The sequence below is a fragment of the Pleuronectes platessa genome, chromosome 3 (genome assembly GCF_947347685.1).
Source record: "Pleuronectes platessa chromosome 3, fPlePla1.1, whole genome shotgun sequence".
Lineage (NCBI taxonomy): Eukaryota > Metazoa > Chordata > Actinopteri > Pleuronectiformes > Pleuronectidae > Pleuronectes > Pleuronectes platessa.
In genome coordinates this window covers 1,992,764-2,009,049 of record NC_070628.1, presented here as the reverse complement: position 1 = coordinate 2,009,049, position 16,286 = coordinate 1,992,764, and the positions used below count along the sequence as shown (strand labels likewise).

Below are 16,286 nucleotides of genomic sequence, written 5' to 3'. Positions count from 1 at the left end.
GTCATTTTATTTGGAAAACCATGTGCGGTAGTTAAACCCCCCCCCCCCTTCAGGCTCCAAACTAGTGTCACAAAAAGACAAGTCCAGAGTTGTGTGAACCGGGTGTTTCCTATTCTTATGCCCATTTAAACAAAAAAAAAAACTAAGCCAGGGCAGCGCTGAGTCGTGTATCATCGTAAAATGTTGGATTAATTGTTTCTTCTGCAAACGCAACTCAAAGATTTTGATTGGCCGGTGCGTCTGACGTCGCCTGAGATCGTGCTAAAGGATAAAAAGATGAATTCATTTCCTGTGAGCAGATAAGTCCGCCCCTCCCTCCGCTTCAGTTTTAGGATTGTGTTTCCCAGACTGACTAGAAAGAGGTTTTGCCTTCCTGGAAATCAGACGGTTCATCCATAAATGCCTTAAAATCAAAGTGGAACAAAGGCAATCGAGGCAGATTCGTCTCCCGCTGGCATTTTGGAAATGGTTTCATTTTTCTACTCGGAACAACAACAACAAAAAAAAAAGAAATAGTTGCCTTTGTCTTGTGCAGGAAGTCTTACACACACTTATGCCCTTTCAGCAACTATTTTTTTAATATAAAAATGCTTAATTGTTGCAATATTTGTCAACTGAAAGTCTAGGAACTTTGTCTCTCTTCTTTTCTCTATCAAACCATCTGTTTACTAATTAACTGCCATGTCCAAAATGTGATTTTTCTCTTTAATTTTTCAGTTTATTTTTTTCCGCTTCAAACTGGACTTCCAACGTCTGCGATATTTTGTATGCCTTTTTATTTGATGTCCGTAACTTAAGACTTGGATACTTGATGATTTTATGTATTTGAAAAATGTGTACTATTATTATTAGGTTGGCTATTTATACTATCAATGGATGTGTGATTTAGTACCGTGAGCGACAAAGTTGTACCTGTTCACCAACTTGTGAGAGTACATTAAATGATACACTGAAAAACAACAAGTGGAGTCGTTATTTATTTTTGTATTTACAGTTTTTATTTAAATAGTCTGAGCCAAGCTTCATGTGTTTATTTCATTTGATCTGTTTGTTTTGGTTTTACATTGTAATTTAGGGACTAAGGAATTTAGGGTTGACATCACCTACGTGGGCTGCGTCTACCTAAGGTAACAGTACTCCACAGTACTACAATACTCTACAGTACTCCATAGTACCACAGTACTCCACTGATTAAGGATTTCATCTGGTTTGACCTGAGATCACAAACATTAAACTTCTCCCTTTGAGTAAATATCAAACACTTGTGATTCCGTTTTATTGAAATCCCATCAACCGACTTCACTTCTCTCTCAGACGCATCCTGATCATTTTAGGGTCAAAGTTTAGACTTGAAAATAAAAGATAAATCAAATTAATTGGAGTCTCATTGAAATGGGAGCTGAATAAGTCATTTTATTATCGACAGAATGTAGGAAATATGTTTTTAAGACGCCTGATTAAAAACAAAAGTCAGACAGAAATGTGGTTTTAAAGAGATTTTGTTTAGGGCAGAAACTGAATATTTACAATTAACAAACGTGATAAAGACTCATAAAACTTCCCTTTTAAAGGAAGGATATTGACTAATGGTTTCTCCGCCTCACCATATTTACCAGGTTTGTTCTAGAGAAATAAATATAAAGCTGACAATCACAGTAATTCATGTTTAATTCAGATTTTGTCATATTCTCATCCTGTCAGTTTTTGGCGGTTCTCTCGTCCGTACAAAACATGCCAGAGGTTATCAAAATGTATTTATTTCCCCCTTTGTACAACTTGAAGATGTCGTGTCGAAGCTCGATATAATAAATAAGAAGTCATACAAAACTGCCAGAGGGTTTTTCACACGTCACCTCAACTCATCACAAAAACAACGTCATGACAGAAATCATCAAACACATCCTGCGCTCAGAGGAAAAGGCTCACCGGCCATCTTTAAGTGGATAAACAACAAAGATACTCACAAACAAATGTAAAGTATCCAACAGTATAACTTGCGTATCAACACATTTACATAAACAAACACATTGTTGTTGTTGTTGGGACAGAAATGGGTCTGGTGCGGTTCATACATATACAGTGAGTTTTTAATTTCACAAAAACACGGACTACTCCTTTAATTGTACAGTACACAGATGGCAAACGTGAGGTAAAAATTAAACTTTTTTTTTACAAGAAGGTTTCAAAAGTGTTGGTTCTCAGTTTCCACCTTCAGGTCAAAGATGGCGCCGAGAGAACAAAGAAGTCAAAATTCAAAAAAGTGACGAAACCCAAATGGACCGAATCTTCCTCTAAGTTCTGGTTCTGCTCCAGTCTCTCAGTTCCTCCAGCTCCTCCTCACATCTCGTTGGGGCCCTTCATGCCGGAGTCCTTCGCTGACACCGGGGACGCCACCATCGCCAGGATGCACTGCGACGACTCGCAGTACCCGTTCAGCCCCGCGGTGCCGGGGGGCCCGGGCACGCCGTGCATCCCGGGAGCGCCCCGGGGTCCACGCTCTCCATCCCGGCCGGCGCTGCCGTAAGCCGGTCGACCCGGTTCACCTGAGCACCGGGAGAAAGAGGACGTCACAAATGTGTCCAGGACCGGGTCTCACCCGTCTCTGCTGGAAGACAAGCTACTGGGACAAATGTTCAGTGACTCGACTTCCCTCACTGACATTTGTACATTTGCACTATACTATTTTTTCTACTACTGTATTATCCCACCTATAGTGTATTTATATTTATATATTTATCATAAATGCTTATGCTCATAGTGTATTCATCATTCTTATATCATACCTTATTACATACCTTACCTCTTAATACTGTTCATATATATATTGTTTATGTTCATATATATATTGTCTCTTTTATTGCTTTTCTTATGTGTGTTGTATTTATTGTGTTTTTATGTTTCTATGTTCATTGTATGCACCAATAACCAGAGCAAATTCCTTGTAGGTGTAAACCTACTTGGCAATAAACACTTTCTGATTCTGATTCTGATATTCCATTTATATTTCTAACTGTACTTACTATTTATTTACATATTCCAGTATGCATAATACTCAGCACTTTTACTGCCTTTTTCTGCAATTCTGGTTAGATGCTATACTGCATATCGTTGTATATGTACTTGTACGTTGCAATGACAATAAAGTTTAATCTAATTTATTTATTCTATATGTTTGTATATAATAAATGTGACTTGTGGAGCTGCTCATTCACTGAATGACGCTGAGTGGAGTCCGAGGACTGAGGGCACAGCTCTGAATGGTCTGAGTCATACGTTTACCTGATTGACCGGGCGCTCCGGGTGCTCCTTTGGGTCCTCTCGCTGGGTGTCCTCTGTCTCCTCGGTCCCCGTGGTCACCTGCCGAGCGGACACGTGACACCCAGAGGAAGTTCAGACTCAGAGTTCAGACTTCATCTGTCCCTTCATTACAGTGAGAGTTAAAACGTGTTTGAGCTGTGAACAGAATCATACGACTGTTCTCTGATGAAACACTCAAGCTGCTGGTTTGAGGTGAAACTCCCACAGTGTGGTTTCCAGTCCACCAACGTTCCCACTCACAGCTCCTGGTGTTTGTGGAGCTGCTAATCTGAATCTCACCTTTGGGTCCTTTGCGGCCCATGACCCCGGACGGCCCCTTCAGCCCTGGCAGTCCTCGAGATCCGGAGTGTCCGGGGAAACCGTTCTCTCCAGAGGATCCCGGGGGTCCAGGCGGGCCGGGGGGGCCGGGCAGCCCGGAGACTCCTGACTCGGGCCTGCTCAGGCTGGCTGCTAGCTGGGCCAGCTGCTCTGTGGCGCGGGAGGGACAGGGTTCAGACTTCAGCTCTAGTCCAGAGTCACCGGGTTTCACTCAGAGATCGTTTTGAATTTGAGTTTCATGCAGCTTCTGAGAAACAACTTCTTTCTTATGTAAAGTAAAATAACTCATAAGTTATAAAAATCCTAAAAATGTGAGTTTGCTTCTCTTTAACACAATGGCCGAAAATTGAGTATTCACTATTTTTCAATCAATGTCAAATGATTAGAAAAGCGTGATCACATGACCATGCAAACACTTACCTTGCATCACCCTCATGCAGACTTGTTTGATGTGTGTGTCTGTCGGAGCTTTCCCCTGCACAGACAAAGTGATCAGCAAACTGACTCTGACGTTAGATTCTGTCTTTTACCATCACTTGTCTGAAACCACCAGATTGGTCCCTTGATTGACAGGAGGTCTTACCGCTGGTCCCTGGGATCCGGGGAGGCCCGGTACCCCCCCGTCGCCCTGCATGCCCCGCGGCCCCGACTGGCCCGACTTGCCCTCTTTCCCTGGCTGTCCTCGTCCACCCTCGGGTCCTTTGTTCCCCGTCTCTCCCGGGGGGCCGGTCTGCAACCGACACATTGAAACAACAGATGAGCTACAGAGCGCCACCTGGAGGTCAGACATGTCCCTCCGCTCTGGATTATCGTCTCGTCTGCACCAAACTGCACAAACTCATCGATCTCCGGGTCAGAACCATGACTGAGCTTTTACATCAAGATCCAAAGAGCATTTCCCAAGAAAGAAACTGAAACCAGTAACTTTAAACTGGTTCTGTCTGGTAGATCTGATCTGCTTTTCTCAGCCCGTCACTCAATTAAGGACATTTCCAAAATCAGTATAAATATTATGAAATGTTCTGAGTTAGATTTCCGTCAGTCGATATAAACGAGAAGTCAAAGAACTTGCTTTGTATAATTTAGTTTTACTGATTTTGGGAATAAAGTGAATTAAAAACTTATTAAAGCTGCGTTAGCTTATGATGAAAAACTTAAAAAGTTATCCTGTGGTTTTACTTCCGACAGCTGCAGGACGTAATGAACAGCTGGATCTAAATCAGTAAACGTTAAGACATTAATAATCATATCAGAGTCATGTGGTCAGCTGACAGGTGGAGGTGTGGTCACGATGTGTAGTGAACGTACCGATCCTTTCTCTCCACCTTCTCCTTGTTCTCCCTGGAAGAAGAAACAAATATAAACAATACAAACAGGTAGAATGTGTAAAAACAAATTGTTCCCACACATTCATCAGACTTTTTCAAATCTCAAAGGAGTATAATTTAAAAATGGAGTTTCAGTCCTGCTGTTTCCTGACTCTTCATTAAACGGCCTTCAGTCCTCCATCACTCACCAGGTCTCCTCTGTCTCCAGCCGTCCCCTCGGAACCCGCTGGTCCCTGAAGGAAAGACGGGGACAGATGTTTGTCTCTGAATGTGATGATCAGAATGTGAACATGTGATATTAGGACCTAGAGGACTGACCTGCTCCCCTCCGGGCCCGTCCAGACCGACCGCTCCCTGACGGAGACAAAACACAATCACTCTTTAGACGACCTGAGTCTGTTGAGGAGGAAATGACTAAATCCATTGACTCGTGGTTTTCTGAGGTTTCTCTCACGTTACAGATGTTGATGATCCTGATGTGGACTTGAGGTTCAAATTGGATCTCACCTCATTCAGTTTGAACTTTGAGACTTTAGGAAATGAGACTCATTCTGGATTCTTCATATTAAACATTCATCAGGTGGATCAACAGCGTTTTCCAATCAACACAGAACTGCTGCAGCTGTTGTTGTTGTTGTTGGTGGTGTAATTAGTTTTAGCATTGAAATGTTTTCCCCAACTTCCAAAGTCATGTCGGCTCCAATCGGACGCCTCAGCTTTACTTCATGTTTACGACTTTGATTTCTCTTAAGTTTTTGCTCTTAATATAACTATCTTCTGTCTTGTTCGTCTTTTTACATTTTCTAATATGTTTATTTGATCTGAACAAAAAGGTGTTATGGTCTGAATTCATCTCGGAGCTGGTTCCAGACTCATTTGATCCGACAGCTCTCACCCTGTCTCCTGTCTGACCACGATAACCAGCAGGTCCAGGAAGTCCTGGAAGGCCCGGATCCCCTTTGCCCCCCTGTGAAAACACACACGTGAGGAAATAAACTGTTAAATACACACACACACACACACACACACACACACTCAGAATCATAACACACCACCAACTGTGAGAAGTCCCCCCCCCCACCCCTACCACCACCACCATCTTGCCTACATCTAGTGAAAAAATAAAACCAGGTCCCTCCTCGCCCGCACGGGGCCGACCTCCACCCGTCAGATGTCTGTGGGCGTTAGTGGGCGCTGGTGGTGGCGTACAGTGAGCCCACCACCTTCAGGCATTCCTGGGGAACAGAGAACTCTTTCAGGCCCCCCCCCCCCCCCCCCTGAGATCCAGAGAACCCCCCCCCCGGGCCTCAGATTTCTGTAACAAGAGGCCATTCATGCTCACTGGCCGGTGGATTACAGACTAAACTGCAGGGACAGAAGTTCATCAAGCAACGAGCCTCTGGGATAGACGTGTTGAATAATATGTTCAGGATGGGAGTTGGTGCTTAAACACACTTTGTGTTTCAGGGTTTGTGTTTAAACACACTTTGTGTTTCAGGGTTTGATGAATCGGAGCCAAACACTTCATCCAACTCATCGTCTCACGAGTCAACTTCCACCGACCTGTTTGTTTTCATGTTGTTTTAATAAGTGAAGCTGCTTTGAGACTCAGGATCAACCTGAGAGAGAGGAGCTGAGTTCATAAGGTTCAACGTCCACTAGAACCTGCTTGTACTGATTCATTACTCCATGGTTTTATCATTATTAATATTTATCTTGTGAAAGTTTTATCTTAACTTTCTTTTTTTGTTGTCTTTCTGATTTTCCTCTGTAGAGAATCAATAAAGGTCGATCTGATCGTGTCTGGTCTTTTATTGTTGTGTTGTGTTATTTTGTGTCTTGTTGTGTCTTGTCTTGTTGTGTCATGTTGTGTCTCGTCTTGTTGTGTCTTGTATTTTATTGATGTGTTGTGTCTTGTCATGTTGTGTCTTGTCTTGTCGTGTCTTGTTGGGTCTTGTCATGTTGGTTCATGTTGTGTCTTGTCTTGTTGTGTCATGTTGTGACTTGTCTTGTCAAGTTGTGTCTTGTCTTGTCATGTTGTGTCATGTCTTCTTGTGTCATGTTGTGTCACGTTGTATCTTGTCTTGTTGTGTCTGGTTGTGTCATGTTGTGTCATGTTGAGTCTTGTCTTGTTGTGTCTTGTTGGGTCATGTTGTGTCACGTTGTGTCTTGTCTTGTTGAATCCTGTTGTATCATGTTGTGTCATGTTGTGTCATGTTGTGTCTTGCTGTGTCTTGTCTTGTTGAATCCTGTTGTATCATGTTGTGTCTTGCTGTGTCTTGTCTTGTTCTTTCTTGTCTTGTTGTGTCACGTTGTGTCATGTTGTGTCTTGTCTTGTTGTATCTTACCCGGGCTCCAGGTGATCCTAGAGGCCCCTCTGGCCCTCGTTCTCCTCGTTCACCCTGAACAAAGAAAATACACAAATAGACAAATGAGTCAAAATGGAATGAAGAGAAAGTCCTAGGACCCTGAAGCTCGGCATGATGGGTAACGAGGAGCACTTCCTGTTCAGAGAATTAAAAATGGTGTTGTGAAATGTAGAAGAGACTCACTGGTCCGGCTCTGGGTCCGACTGGTCCCACTTCTCCCTGCTCGCCACGCTCGCCCTGGAGACAGAGAACCTCAAAATCATGTCTTTGAACCTTTTCTGCATTAAACTGTAGTTGACACCTCAAATATTAAAAAGATGTAAGAGGTAGTTTCACATATTTATTCACTCTGAGGTTTTTACTGTTTCTAAAAAGTGAAATTTGATAAAAACGTGCTTCAAACGAACCTGTTTCCCCGGGGACCCCATCAGTCCTGCAGCTCCTGGATCTCCTGTGCTGCCCTGAGGACAAACATTCACATTTCATCTCAGCTCACTCAGGAAGTCACCGTGTAGAAGAACAGCACTGTGGCTTTAATCCTACCTTCCCACCGGCGTGTCCTTTCTGTCCATAAGCGCCGGGCAAACCCTGCATGGAGACGCTTTGTGTCAAACATCAGAATCCAAACAAGAAAAATACACATCTCACACGTCAGGAGGTCAGAGGTCAGAGGTCACTCACAGGAAGTCCCTGCAGGCCGCCGTCACCTGGAGCTCCATTCTTCCCTGGAAGACCCTGAGGACAACGTGAGAGGGACGGATTGAATCAAACACATCATTGGTTGGTTTGTTTAAAGCACCGGTCTGTAGTGAGTTTACCTTGGACCCTGGCAGCCCGGGGATTCCCTCCCGACCATCAGGACCCGGTAAACCCTGGTGACCAGAGGCAGAGGAAGCACATGACGTTAATCACAACAAACACATTAAGACCAGGAAAACCAGGATCTGAGATTATGGACAAAAATGATTTAATTTGGCTTTAATTCTCTGATAAGAACATGAAGGACAGAGACAAGGAACATGGAGATTTAATAAGAAGGATGTCTGACAGGTGAAACTGAAGGACAGTATTCCATTTATGTGATTGATTGATTGATTGATTGATTGATTGATTGATTGATTGATTGTGGCTGATCAGATGAAGGGGTGCTCACAGCTTCTCCTTCAGGACCCGGCCCTCCTCTGATTCCTTGTGGTCCTCGATCCCCCTACGAAGAAACACACAAGTTAACAACATCTAAAAATATGTGTTTATAATAAAGTTAAAAGTTGTAACAAGTGGAGAATCAATTCATTAATTGAAATTTAAATCTTGGCTGTGTTTTTCAATCCGGTGGAAACAGGATGTGAAGTACACAGTGTGTAGGCCGGTAGCATGTGAGTGAACTCAAACTGTTTGTGTTTCCACAGCAGCCGTTGTTACATCTTCATGTTTCTTACCGACACTCCCGCCGGTCCAGCCTCACCGATGGCTCCTCTCTGACCCGGGTCGCCCTACAGGATGGAATCAGGTCCGTCAGTGTCAGTGTGAACAACCAGGAGATGTCAGATGATGTGCTGGAGACTCACCGGGCCTCCCTGGATCCCCTGAGGACCCACACCGCCCAAACTCCCACGAGCTCCCTGTTTGGGAAACGGAAGTTAGTTCATGGTTCGTATCCAGGTGCAGACGCCGGGATGAACTTGATTAACATGCTTTTATTTTGAAAGTGCTCGTTGTTTAAGAGGTTTGAGCTTTTATGTGTTATCAGACACGTGACGTCTTACCCTGTCCCCTTTGGAGCCCAATATTCCTGGGAGGCCTCTTGCTCCACCTGGACCCTAAAATCACTCAGCGGACGGAGAAGACGGACACAGAGACGTCTCATGTTAGCATGTTTGACCGAGTGTAGGACACTGAGTGAGTGGGTGAGGTGAAGTATCTTACTGGTAGTCCCTGAGCTCCCACGTCTCCCAGCAGGCCTTGATCGCCCTCCTCCCCCTGAAAGTCAACGAAACCTGGTTATGTCCGGATTATTACATCTGGATTATTTTCTGTCACGCGTTAGAAAAGAGGATTTCACCTTGTGTCCTTGTCTTCCAGGCTCACCGGATTCACCCTTGACTCCTTTGTGGCCCTGCAGGCAGGAACCAGAAGTCATTCATCTTTAAAGTGCTTTAACTCAGTGTCAGTCAGGGAGGACAAGTCCAACTGTGAACTCACCTTCATGCCGGGGAGACCAGAGTGTCCATTGAGGCCAGAGGGGCAGGCGTTAGGACACTGAAAAACACAACAGCCTATTTGAGGTCATGGAAGAGCCCTGCCACCAGGGGGCTCCACTGGCAGTGAACCCGTTAGAAAGAAGAAAGTTACATCTGTGTGTTCTAACGTAAAGAAGTTGTACACATCATAAAGGGTTTATTTACTAAAGCTTTTATCACAGTGAGGAAAACAAAGAGAATCATGGGACAATGAAATTAAACTAATTCAATATATTTGAACATTTAAAGGAGAATATAAACTCTTTCTTCAGATCAGTGGGGCAGGAGGTTCTCAGAGGAGGAAATGTTGGAGCTTCCTGTCACCAAAAAACACTAATACATAGAGAAATTATCTATATGTCCTATTTTTCTATTAATGTTGTGAACTCAATGGTGGTTACCGAGGAATTTAATGATCAACTTAAAACATCGACTGTGAATAAAGATGGGCGACACGTCTCCACATCCTCCCACTGTCCAGAAATGAAGCCAAAATATCCCGAATACGAACACTCGACCAATCAGGAGTCAGTGTCAGCTGTCAATCATGACGTCTCAGACAGTTTTGATATCAGCAAATAACTGATTCAAATCAAACTGATCAGAAACATGAATAAACTCCAGTGAGAGAAGAACGACCTGAAATGATAGAAAACATCGCTGACAAATTATTAATGTCTCCTTTTATTTATTTTTTAAATTTTGGTGCATGTCCAATCTGCCAACATGGAGGAGGCAGGGTTTACGATCTATACTGTAACCTGCCACCAGGGGGAGATCAGGACACTTTGGCCTCATTTTTGTCGTCCATCTTTATTCACATTTAATGATTTGAAAACTTTTGTCATTGGAGTGAACATGAAATTGACACAAAAAGGCATTAAAACCTGTTTTGTAAATATTAGTGAGTTAACTTTCCGTCTGGGATCAAACTTACCAGGTCTTCTCCTTGATAAACAGCCGCAGGTCCCTGATCAGACAGAAAAATACCGTTATTCAACTTTTTATCTGGCACAGATCATATTTCACAGAACAAAATCATAACCTAACAGGAACAGAAGCTGGATATTTACCCGAGGCCCGGCGGCACCAGGAAGTCCGACCTGCCCTCTCTTCCCTCTCGCCCCCTGTGACACGTCAATGTTTTTATTTAGGAAAGAATCTTAAAACTCAAAGTATCTTTTTAATGTTTTAATCTCCTGCCGACTTTTATTATTTTAAATTTTAAATATGAAAAATACTCACAGGGCCGCCAACTTTGCCCAATTCACCCGGGAGCCCGTCTGTACCAGGGATACCCTGTAAATAAAACATTCAAAATTCATAATCATCAAACAAGTCAGATGAAGAATTCTCATCTAACATCGCATAAAACATCTCATGGTCAGATTTTTACTAAATGTTGTGGAATGAAAACATTAATGTTTGGATTTCTCCGTGTGTCCACGAACAAAATAAGATGAAACGCTCTACAAACATCTGATTCTGTTATTTAAAATGTATTTATAACAAATATTCTCCCTCTACTCTTAAATACATGATATTTTCTCCTTTTACACTAATATATTACCTGTATTAGAGATTTTGTATCTTTTGTGTATTTGTTGTTATTATTTCAGTGTAGCTGCCATGTCAGTCTTTATTGGTTTCTACCACCTATATATGTTAATATTTCATTTTGAATTTATGTTGTGTGAAATAAACTAAACTAAAAACCATTAGAAAACTTGATGAGGTTAAACTTTTACAGAAAAATAATTTCTGTTTCTCTAATGTCAGACTGAAACCTGTTGGATTAAAAGTTTATTGCTTCATGTGGATGAAGATTCAAATCTCATCGTCCTTCACCTGCAGATCCTGTTATCATGAAACAGGATGAACCTCCACAGGGATTCAAACATTCAAGCTACTCACGTCGAGTCCATCAGGTCCGACCCCCTGAGAGAGAAACACAGAACCACATGACGAGTCAGCAGCAGAAATCACTGATTACAATCATATTATCAATATTATTCTAATATTTGCAGATTTATAAACACAACTATCTTCACACCTAAGCATCAAATTATCCTTACGTCTGGTTCAGTGCACAATCTGCTCTGATACTGACCATGTTTATGTGGTTTTATCAAAGACATGACAGATATGAGATGTGATAGATGAAGGTATAAACGATCAAAGAGGTTATTCTCTGGACTCACAGGCTCTCCAGGGGTCCCTCGTCCTCCAGCGTCTCCCTGAAAACAGGAAGAAATAAGATCTGACGTCAGAAACATCTTCTCGGTTCAGTTCAGAGAAGATTATTAAAATTCCTGTTTCATTCTCTGTAGTTTCTCCAGACTGGGCCTCAGGAAACAGAATTCAAACAGTGTTGACGTGTCCACAGAACTACTTCAGTGACCGATGATGAATTTACCTTCAGTCCCTTTGAGCCGACTGGACCTGGATCTCCAGGAGGTCCCACGGGTCCCTGCAGCCACACGTCATGTGATCAGAAAAGCACAGCAGCTACACACACACTACACAACACCTGGTGAACTTCGGTAAAGAAAACCACTGGAGGAAGTTCAGTTAATCAAACTAAATGTTTACTTCTAGTGAACTAAACTACTTGTTTAATAGATGAAGCAATTTGGTTATGTTTAGTAAACAAATTTAAATCTTAAGTAAACAAAACTACTTGAATAGTTATGTACGTAATAAAACTATTCGTCAGATCACCAAAACTCCACAGGATTTGTCAATCTATTAAATCGATCTAAGAAAATCCTAGACCATGTAAACAACACATTGTGAGCTTTTGCATTATTATAATTATTATATTATTATTATTATAAGTAGTATTAGTAGTACTACTAGTAGTAGTATTAATAGTAATGCACCTTGACGTTGATTACCAGCCACCAGTAAACCGAATAAAGAAGAAGAAACGAAGCCCAGAAAGGCGCCGCCCACTGAGGGAGGGTGTGGCATTAGCCCCGCCCCTCACTTTCCCCTTCCATTGATAAACGAAAATCTACTAACAAAAAAGTCGACAAGATTATCGTCCTCGTCCATTTGGACAAAGTCAGAAATGAATCAAAGACTCAGATGATTTCCGACCTGCTGCTGAATTCTTAATACTTAGTATTTTCAAACTTCTCCCTCTGAGCCAGTTCCTGTGAATCTGCTCCATCAGCTCTCTGCACCATCACCACAGCCCAGTACACTGAGGCCAGTCTGTGTCGCCTCTCCCAGAAGACACTTCTCTCCTGTCAGCCATGTCTGGGGCGGCGGCCCCCCCGACCCCCCCCCCCCCCCTCGACCGCTCACAGAAAGCCCCCTGTTCCTGTCAGGAAGCCCCTCCTCTCTCTCTCTCTCCTCTAAATGGGCAGAGTGATTTATTCAGGGAACGTTTCTCTTGATTTTTCTGGGCCAAGACAAACTTCTCCCACAGCAGCAGATCTGAACGTCTCAGATCTTACACCTTCAATACATCCTCTCATTGGAAGCTGAGCAGCAGGAGTCTCCTCTGCTGGATTCAAACCTCAGCACAGCCTCAGAACAGTTCCTGGAGGACGAACCCGTCGCATGAGATATCAAATGTGTCCCATAGGAGATGATTTCTCCGTCCAGCCTGTGTCTGAGGTGGAAGATGTTGCTTCACTTACGTCTGCGCCCGGGAGGCCTCCAGCTCCAGCAGCTCCGTCTTTGCCGTTATCGCCGTCAGGACCCTGGAAGCAGAAGTTCACTCCTCATTAGCTCTGAGCGTTTCAGTTATAATGACTTCAGCCTCCGTTATCCTCTAAGCATGAGGGAAAATAAATGTAACGTCCACTCACTGGTCCCCCGTTCACTGTGGAGTCTTGTCCTCTGTCGCCCTGAAGACACAAAACAGTGAGGATTGAGAAGATGGATCTGGGTTTCTAAACTTTGAGATCGTGTTTGAGTTAAGGACCTCAGAGGACACTGAGATCGTTCTAACCCGACATATGTCTTAGTATGCACTTTAAAAACTGTATTTTTGAACTGGAAAAACAATAAATTAATTAAATGAGCAATTAAAACATGAAAATCCAACTGGAATCATAGTGCCTCATAGTTGCACAAGTTTTTAGCCGATTGTGCAACTTGTAATCTTAAAGTTTAAAGATGAAGCATTTCAATAAAATGGCTGTAGTTTCTCTGCATGCTCTCATGTGATAAATCATTAATCTGAGAGCAGAATTTATTGTAACGTCATCACAAAGAAACATGGTGAGGATGAGAAATCTTTGTTCTCAGAGTTAAATCTTCTTCTGTGTGAACCAGTGAAAACCGGCTTCCCTGAGCTGATGAACCCAGAACGTGAACCTGGCGACTGAGGAGAGAAGCAACTCACATCGATGCCGTCCACTCCGGGAACGCCGGCTACTCCGGGGGGGCCTGCGGGGCCTCTGGGACCCACCGGGCCCCTCTGGAAAACAAACAGAGAAATCAGTTTATAACCATGAAAATCATCTCTAAATATCATCCAGTGCTGCTGGAGGAGGAGGAGGAGGCAGCGGTTTGAAGGGCAGCTCACACAGAGTCTCATTGTCTGGGTGAGGTGGGGGGTGTGAGGGGTGTGTGGGGGGTGGGGGGGTAAAGGTCATGAAACTAAACCTTGTTTCCTATTATAGAGCCATTATACCACCTAAGTAACTGCATGTGTTCAGGTTGTGCTTCTGTCTGGAGCTCGGTGGAGCCAGGTGAGCACACACACATCCACGGTTCAGCTTTCACCTCATCATCATAAAAATATATAGATATTTATAAAGAATACAGTTTTTGAGAACATGCATTTATACGTTTATAACTTTAGATTCACCCAGTTTCAACATTTACATGCCCCACACTGATTCTCATGCAATAACAATGTGTAAAGAAAACAATATTTTACACTGGCGGTTATTTGCTTTTGTGAAAAACCTCACGTGGGAGAAAATCTGATAATAAAACCACAAAATATGCAAAGTAGATTTGAGCGCCTGAAATTGTTGAAGAGATTTAAGTGGATTATCAAAAAGGGTTTAAAGTCTCTGACTGTTTGTTTCTGAACAAATGTGAAGCAAAACCAAATACTCTTTACTGATCAACAGAAACAAGCTGAAAGTGGAAAACTAAATATCAAACAGGAGATTAGAAATGATAAAACATGAAGGTACAGTAGAAACTCAAGAGCATGAAGACGCACACATTATCAGCTTCCTGCTTATCTTTTATATTCATGCATCAGAAATAAAACTCTCTACACTAACACCACTGAGCTTCTTCACAAGGTGATACAAGTAGTGAAAAGAAAGAGCACCTGTGTCTCACCTGAGCCGAGCAGATCAAGAGGACTTGCAGTAAAATCACCAGTAAAGACGCCCGACAGATCCTGGACAGAGACATGGTCGTCCCGCGGCTGAGGAGGACGCTCACACTCCTTTTTCACCCAGATCAGAGACGGGGCTCACGGACGCTCTACCTGTCAGTCTCCCCCTGAATAAAACCCCACCGCCTGCTGGAAGAGGAGGATGTTAGAGAGTCCTGGTTATTCATGAGCAGCCGAGGAGGAGGAGGAGGAGGAGGAGGAGGAGGAGGAGGAGGAGGAGGAGGAGGAGGAGGAGGAGGAGGAGGAAGGGACTGCACATTTACTTTGAAATTAAATAGAGTTTAAAGGTAAAGGTCCAGTGGTAGGTGTCCCTGTTAGATATTATTCTTAGCCTTCAGAAAACGAAGTAATCGATCTATCTATCTCTCCATCTCTGTATCAGTCTATGACAATATAATATCATATAATATAATACGAGCACATGCATTTTAAAGCGAGGCATGTGTTTTGTGCACTGTTGTATGGATGAACGCTTCACTTCCTGCATCCGTCACGTGATGTTGATCTAGCCTGCAATTGGACAATGTTAAAACAACTTCATTTTCACACTGATCAGTAGGTGGCGCTATGAGCCTGAGACACATAGAGCTGTTCCGGCTTGGACTCTGATCATGAGACAGAAGTTTGGTGGTGATAGGACAACGCACAGTGGAGTTATGACAACATCGTCTCCTTTGGCAAAGGATGAACCTTCGCCGCACATCAATGTTTACACGGTTTGAGGAAATGTCCCAATTCTGAGAGAGAGAGAGAGAGAGAGAGAGAGAGAGAGAGAGAGAGAGAGAGAGAGAGAGAGAGAGAGAGAGAGAGAGAGAGAGAGAGAGAGAGAGAGAGACGTCACCTTTGCAAGACTTAGAGATTCCTTTGATCTGTGACCACTGTCACTGCAGGAGTGGAGTTGTTTGTTGACGGCTCAGCATCAAAGGACTCATGGTCCATGTATGATACAGAACCTCGTGTTTTGATGGCGTGTTATCAATCTTTGATCATGTGCTCGTTCAGAGCTGCTTTGCAGTCCCAGAAATTGTAGTTTTAGTTTCCTGTTTGAGTTTTCTTTCCTGAAACATGTTTTTAATTTGCATTTATTTCATTTATTTTGCATAAACTCAGACTCAGATAAACGTTGTAGTTTTCGGTTGTTTCTGGAATCAGATAAGAGTAAAAACTGTCTATAAAAATGTATTTTAATAACAATATTAATAACAGACAACACTGCGAGTTAGAGTCAGACGTGTTGAAGTGAGTTTTGGGGAAATTATAAAGGATCATAACTTCTGATATTTTTTACATTTTGAAAGTAAAACACAAGGACTGATAATACAAATCAAACTTCTTG

At 42.9% G+C, this 16,286-nt stretch overlaps 1 protein-coding gene across 1 annotated transcript; it reads right to left on the bottom strand.

Annotated features, from left to right (window-relative positions):
- Positions 1-1,741: 1,741 nt before the first annotated feature.
- On the bottom strand, positions 1,742-15,067 carry col9a1a (collagen, type IX, alpha 1a). The gene is made up of 32 exons (XM_053418832.1): positions 14,893-15,067; positions 13,934-14,008; positions 13,395-13,433; positions 13,224-13,286; positions 11,990-12,043; positions 11,775-11,810; positions 11,488-11,511; positions 10,819-10,872; positions 10,647-10,700; positions 10,511-10,543; positions 9,536-9,592; positions 9,396-9,449; positions 9,260-9,313; positions 9,100-9,153; positions 8,902-8,955; positions 8,773-8,826; positions 8,487-8,540; positions 8,152-8,205; positions 8,015-8,068; positions 7,877-7,921; positions 7,741-7,794; positions 7,517-7,570; positions 7,313-7,366; positions 5,860-5,931; positions 5,283-5,318; positions 5,153-5,197; positions 4,945-4,977; positions 4,220-4,366; positions 4,057-4,111; positions 3,598-3,786; positions 3,280-3,357; positions 1,742-2,543 (listed from the first exon to the last, which is right to left on the bottom strand). Exons 1-32 carry the CDS (start codon positions 14,965-14,967, stop codon positions 2,338-2,340), a joined length of 2,064 nt encoding a protein of 687 aa, XP_053274807.1. The 5' UTR covers positions 14,968-15,067; the 3' UTR covers positions 1,742-2,337.
- Between the last annotated feature and the right edge of the window lie 1,219 nt (positions 15,068-16,286).

Excerpts from the sequence above, each read along its gene's own strand:
- col9a1a (XM_053418832.1), bottom strand. The coding sequence starts at position 14,967 with ATGTCTCTGTCCAGGATCTGTCGGGCGTCTTTACTGGTGATTTTACTG. Across the intron at positions 14,009-14,892 it reads TCTTGATCTGCTCGGCTCAG|AGGGGCCCGGTGGGTCCCAG; the intron begins GTGAGACACAGG and ends TTTGTTTTCCAG. Across the intron at positions 7,367-7,516 it reads TCGGACCCAGAGCCGGACCA|GGTGAACGAGGAGAACGAGG; the intron begins GTGAGTCTCTTC and ends TTCTTTGTTCAG.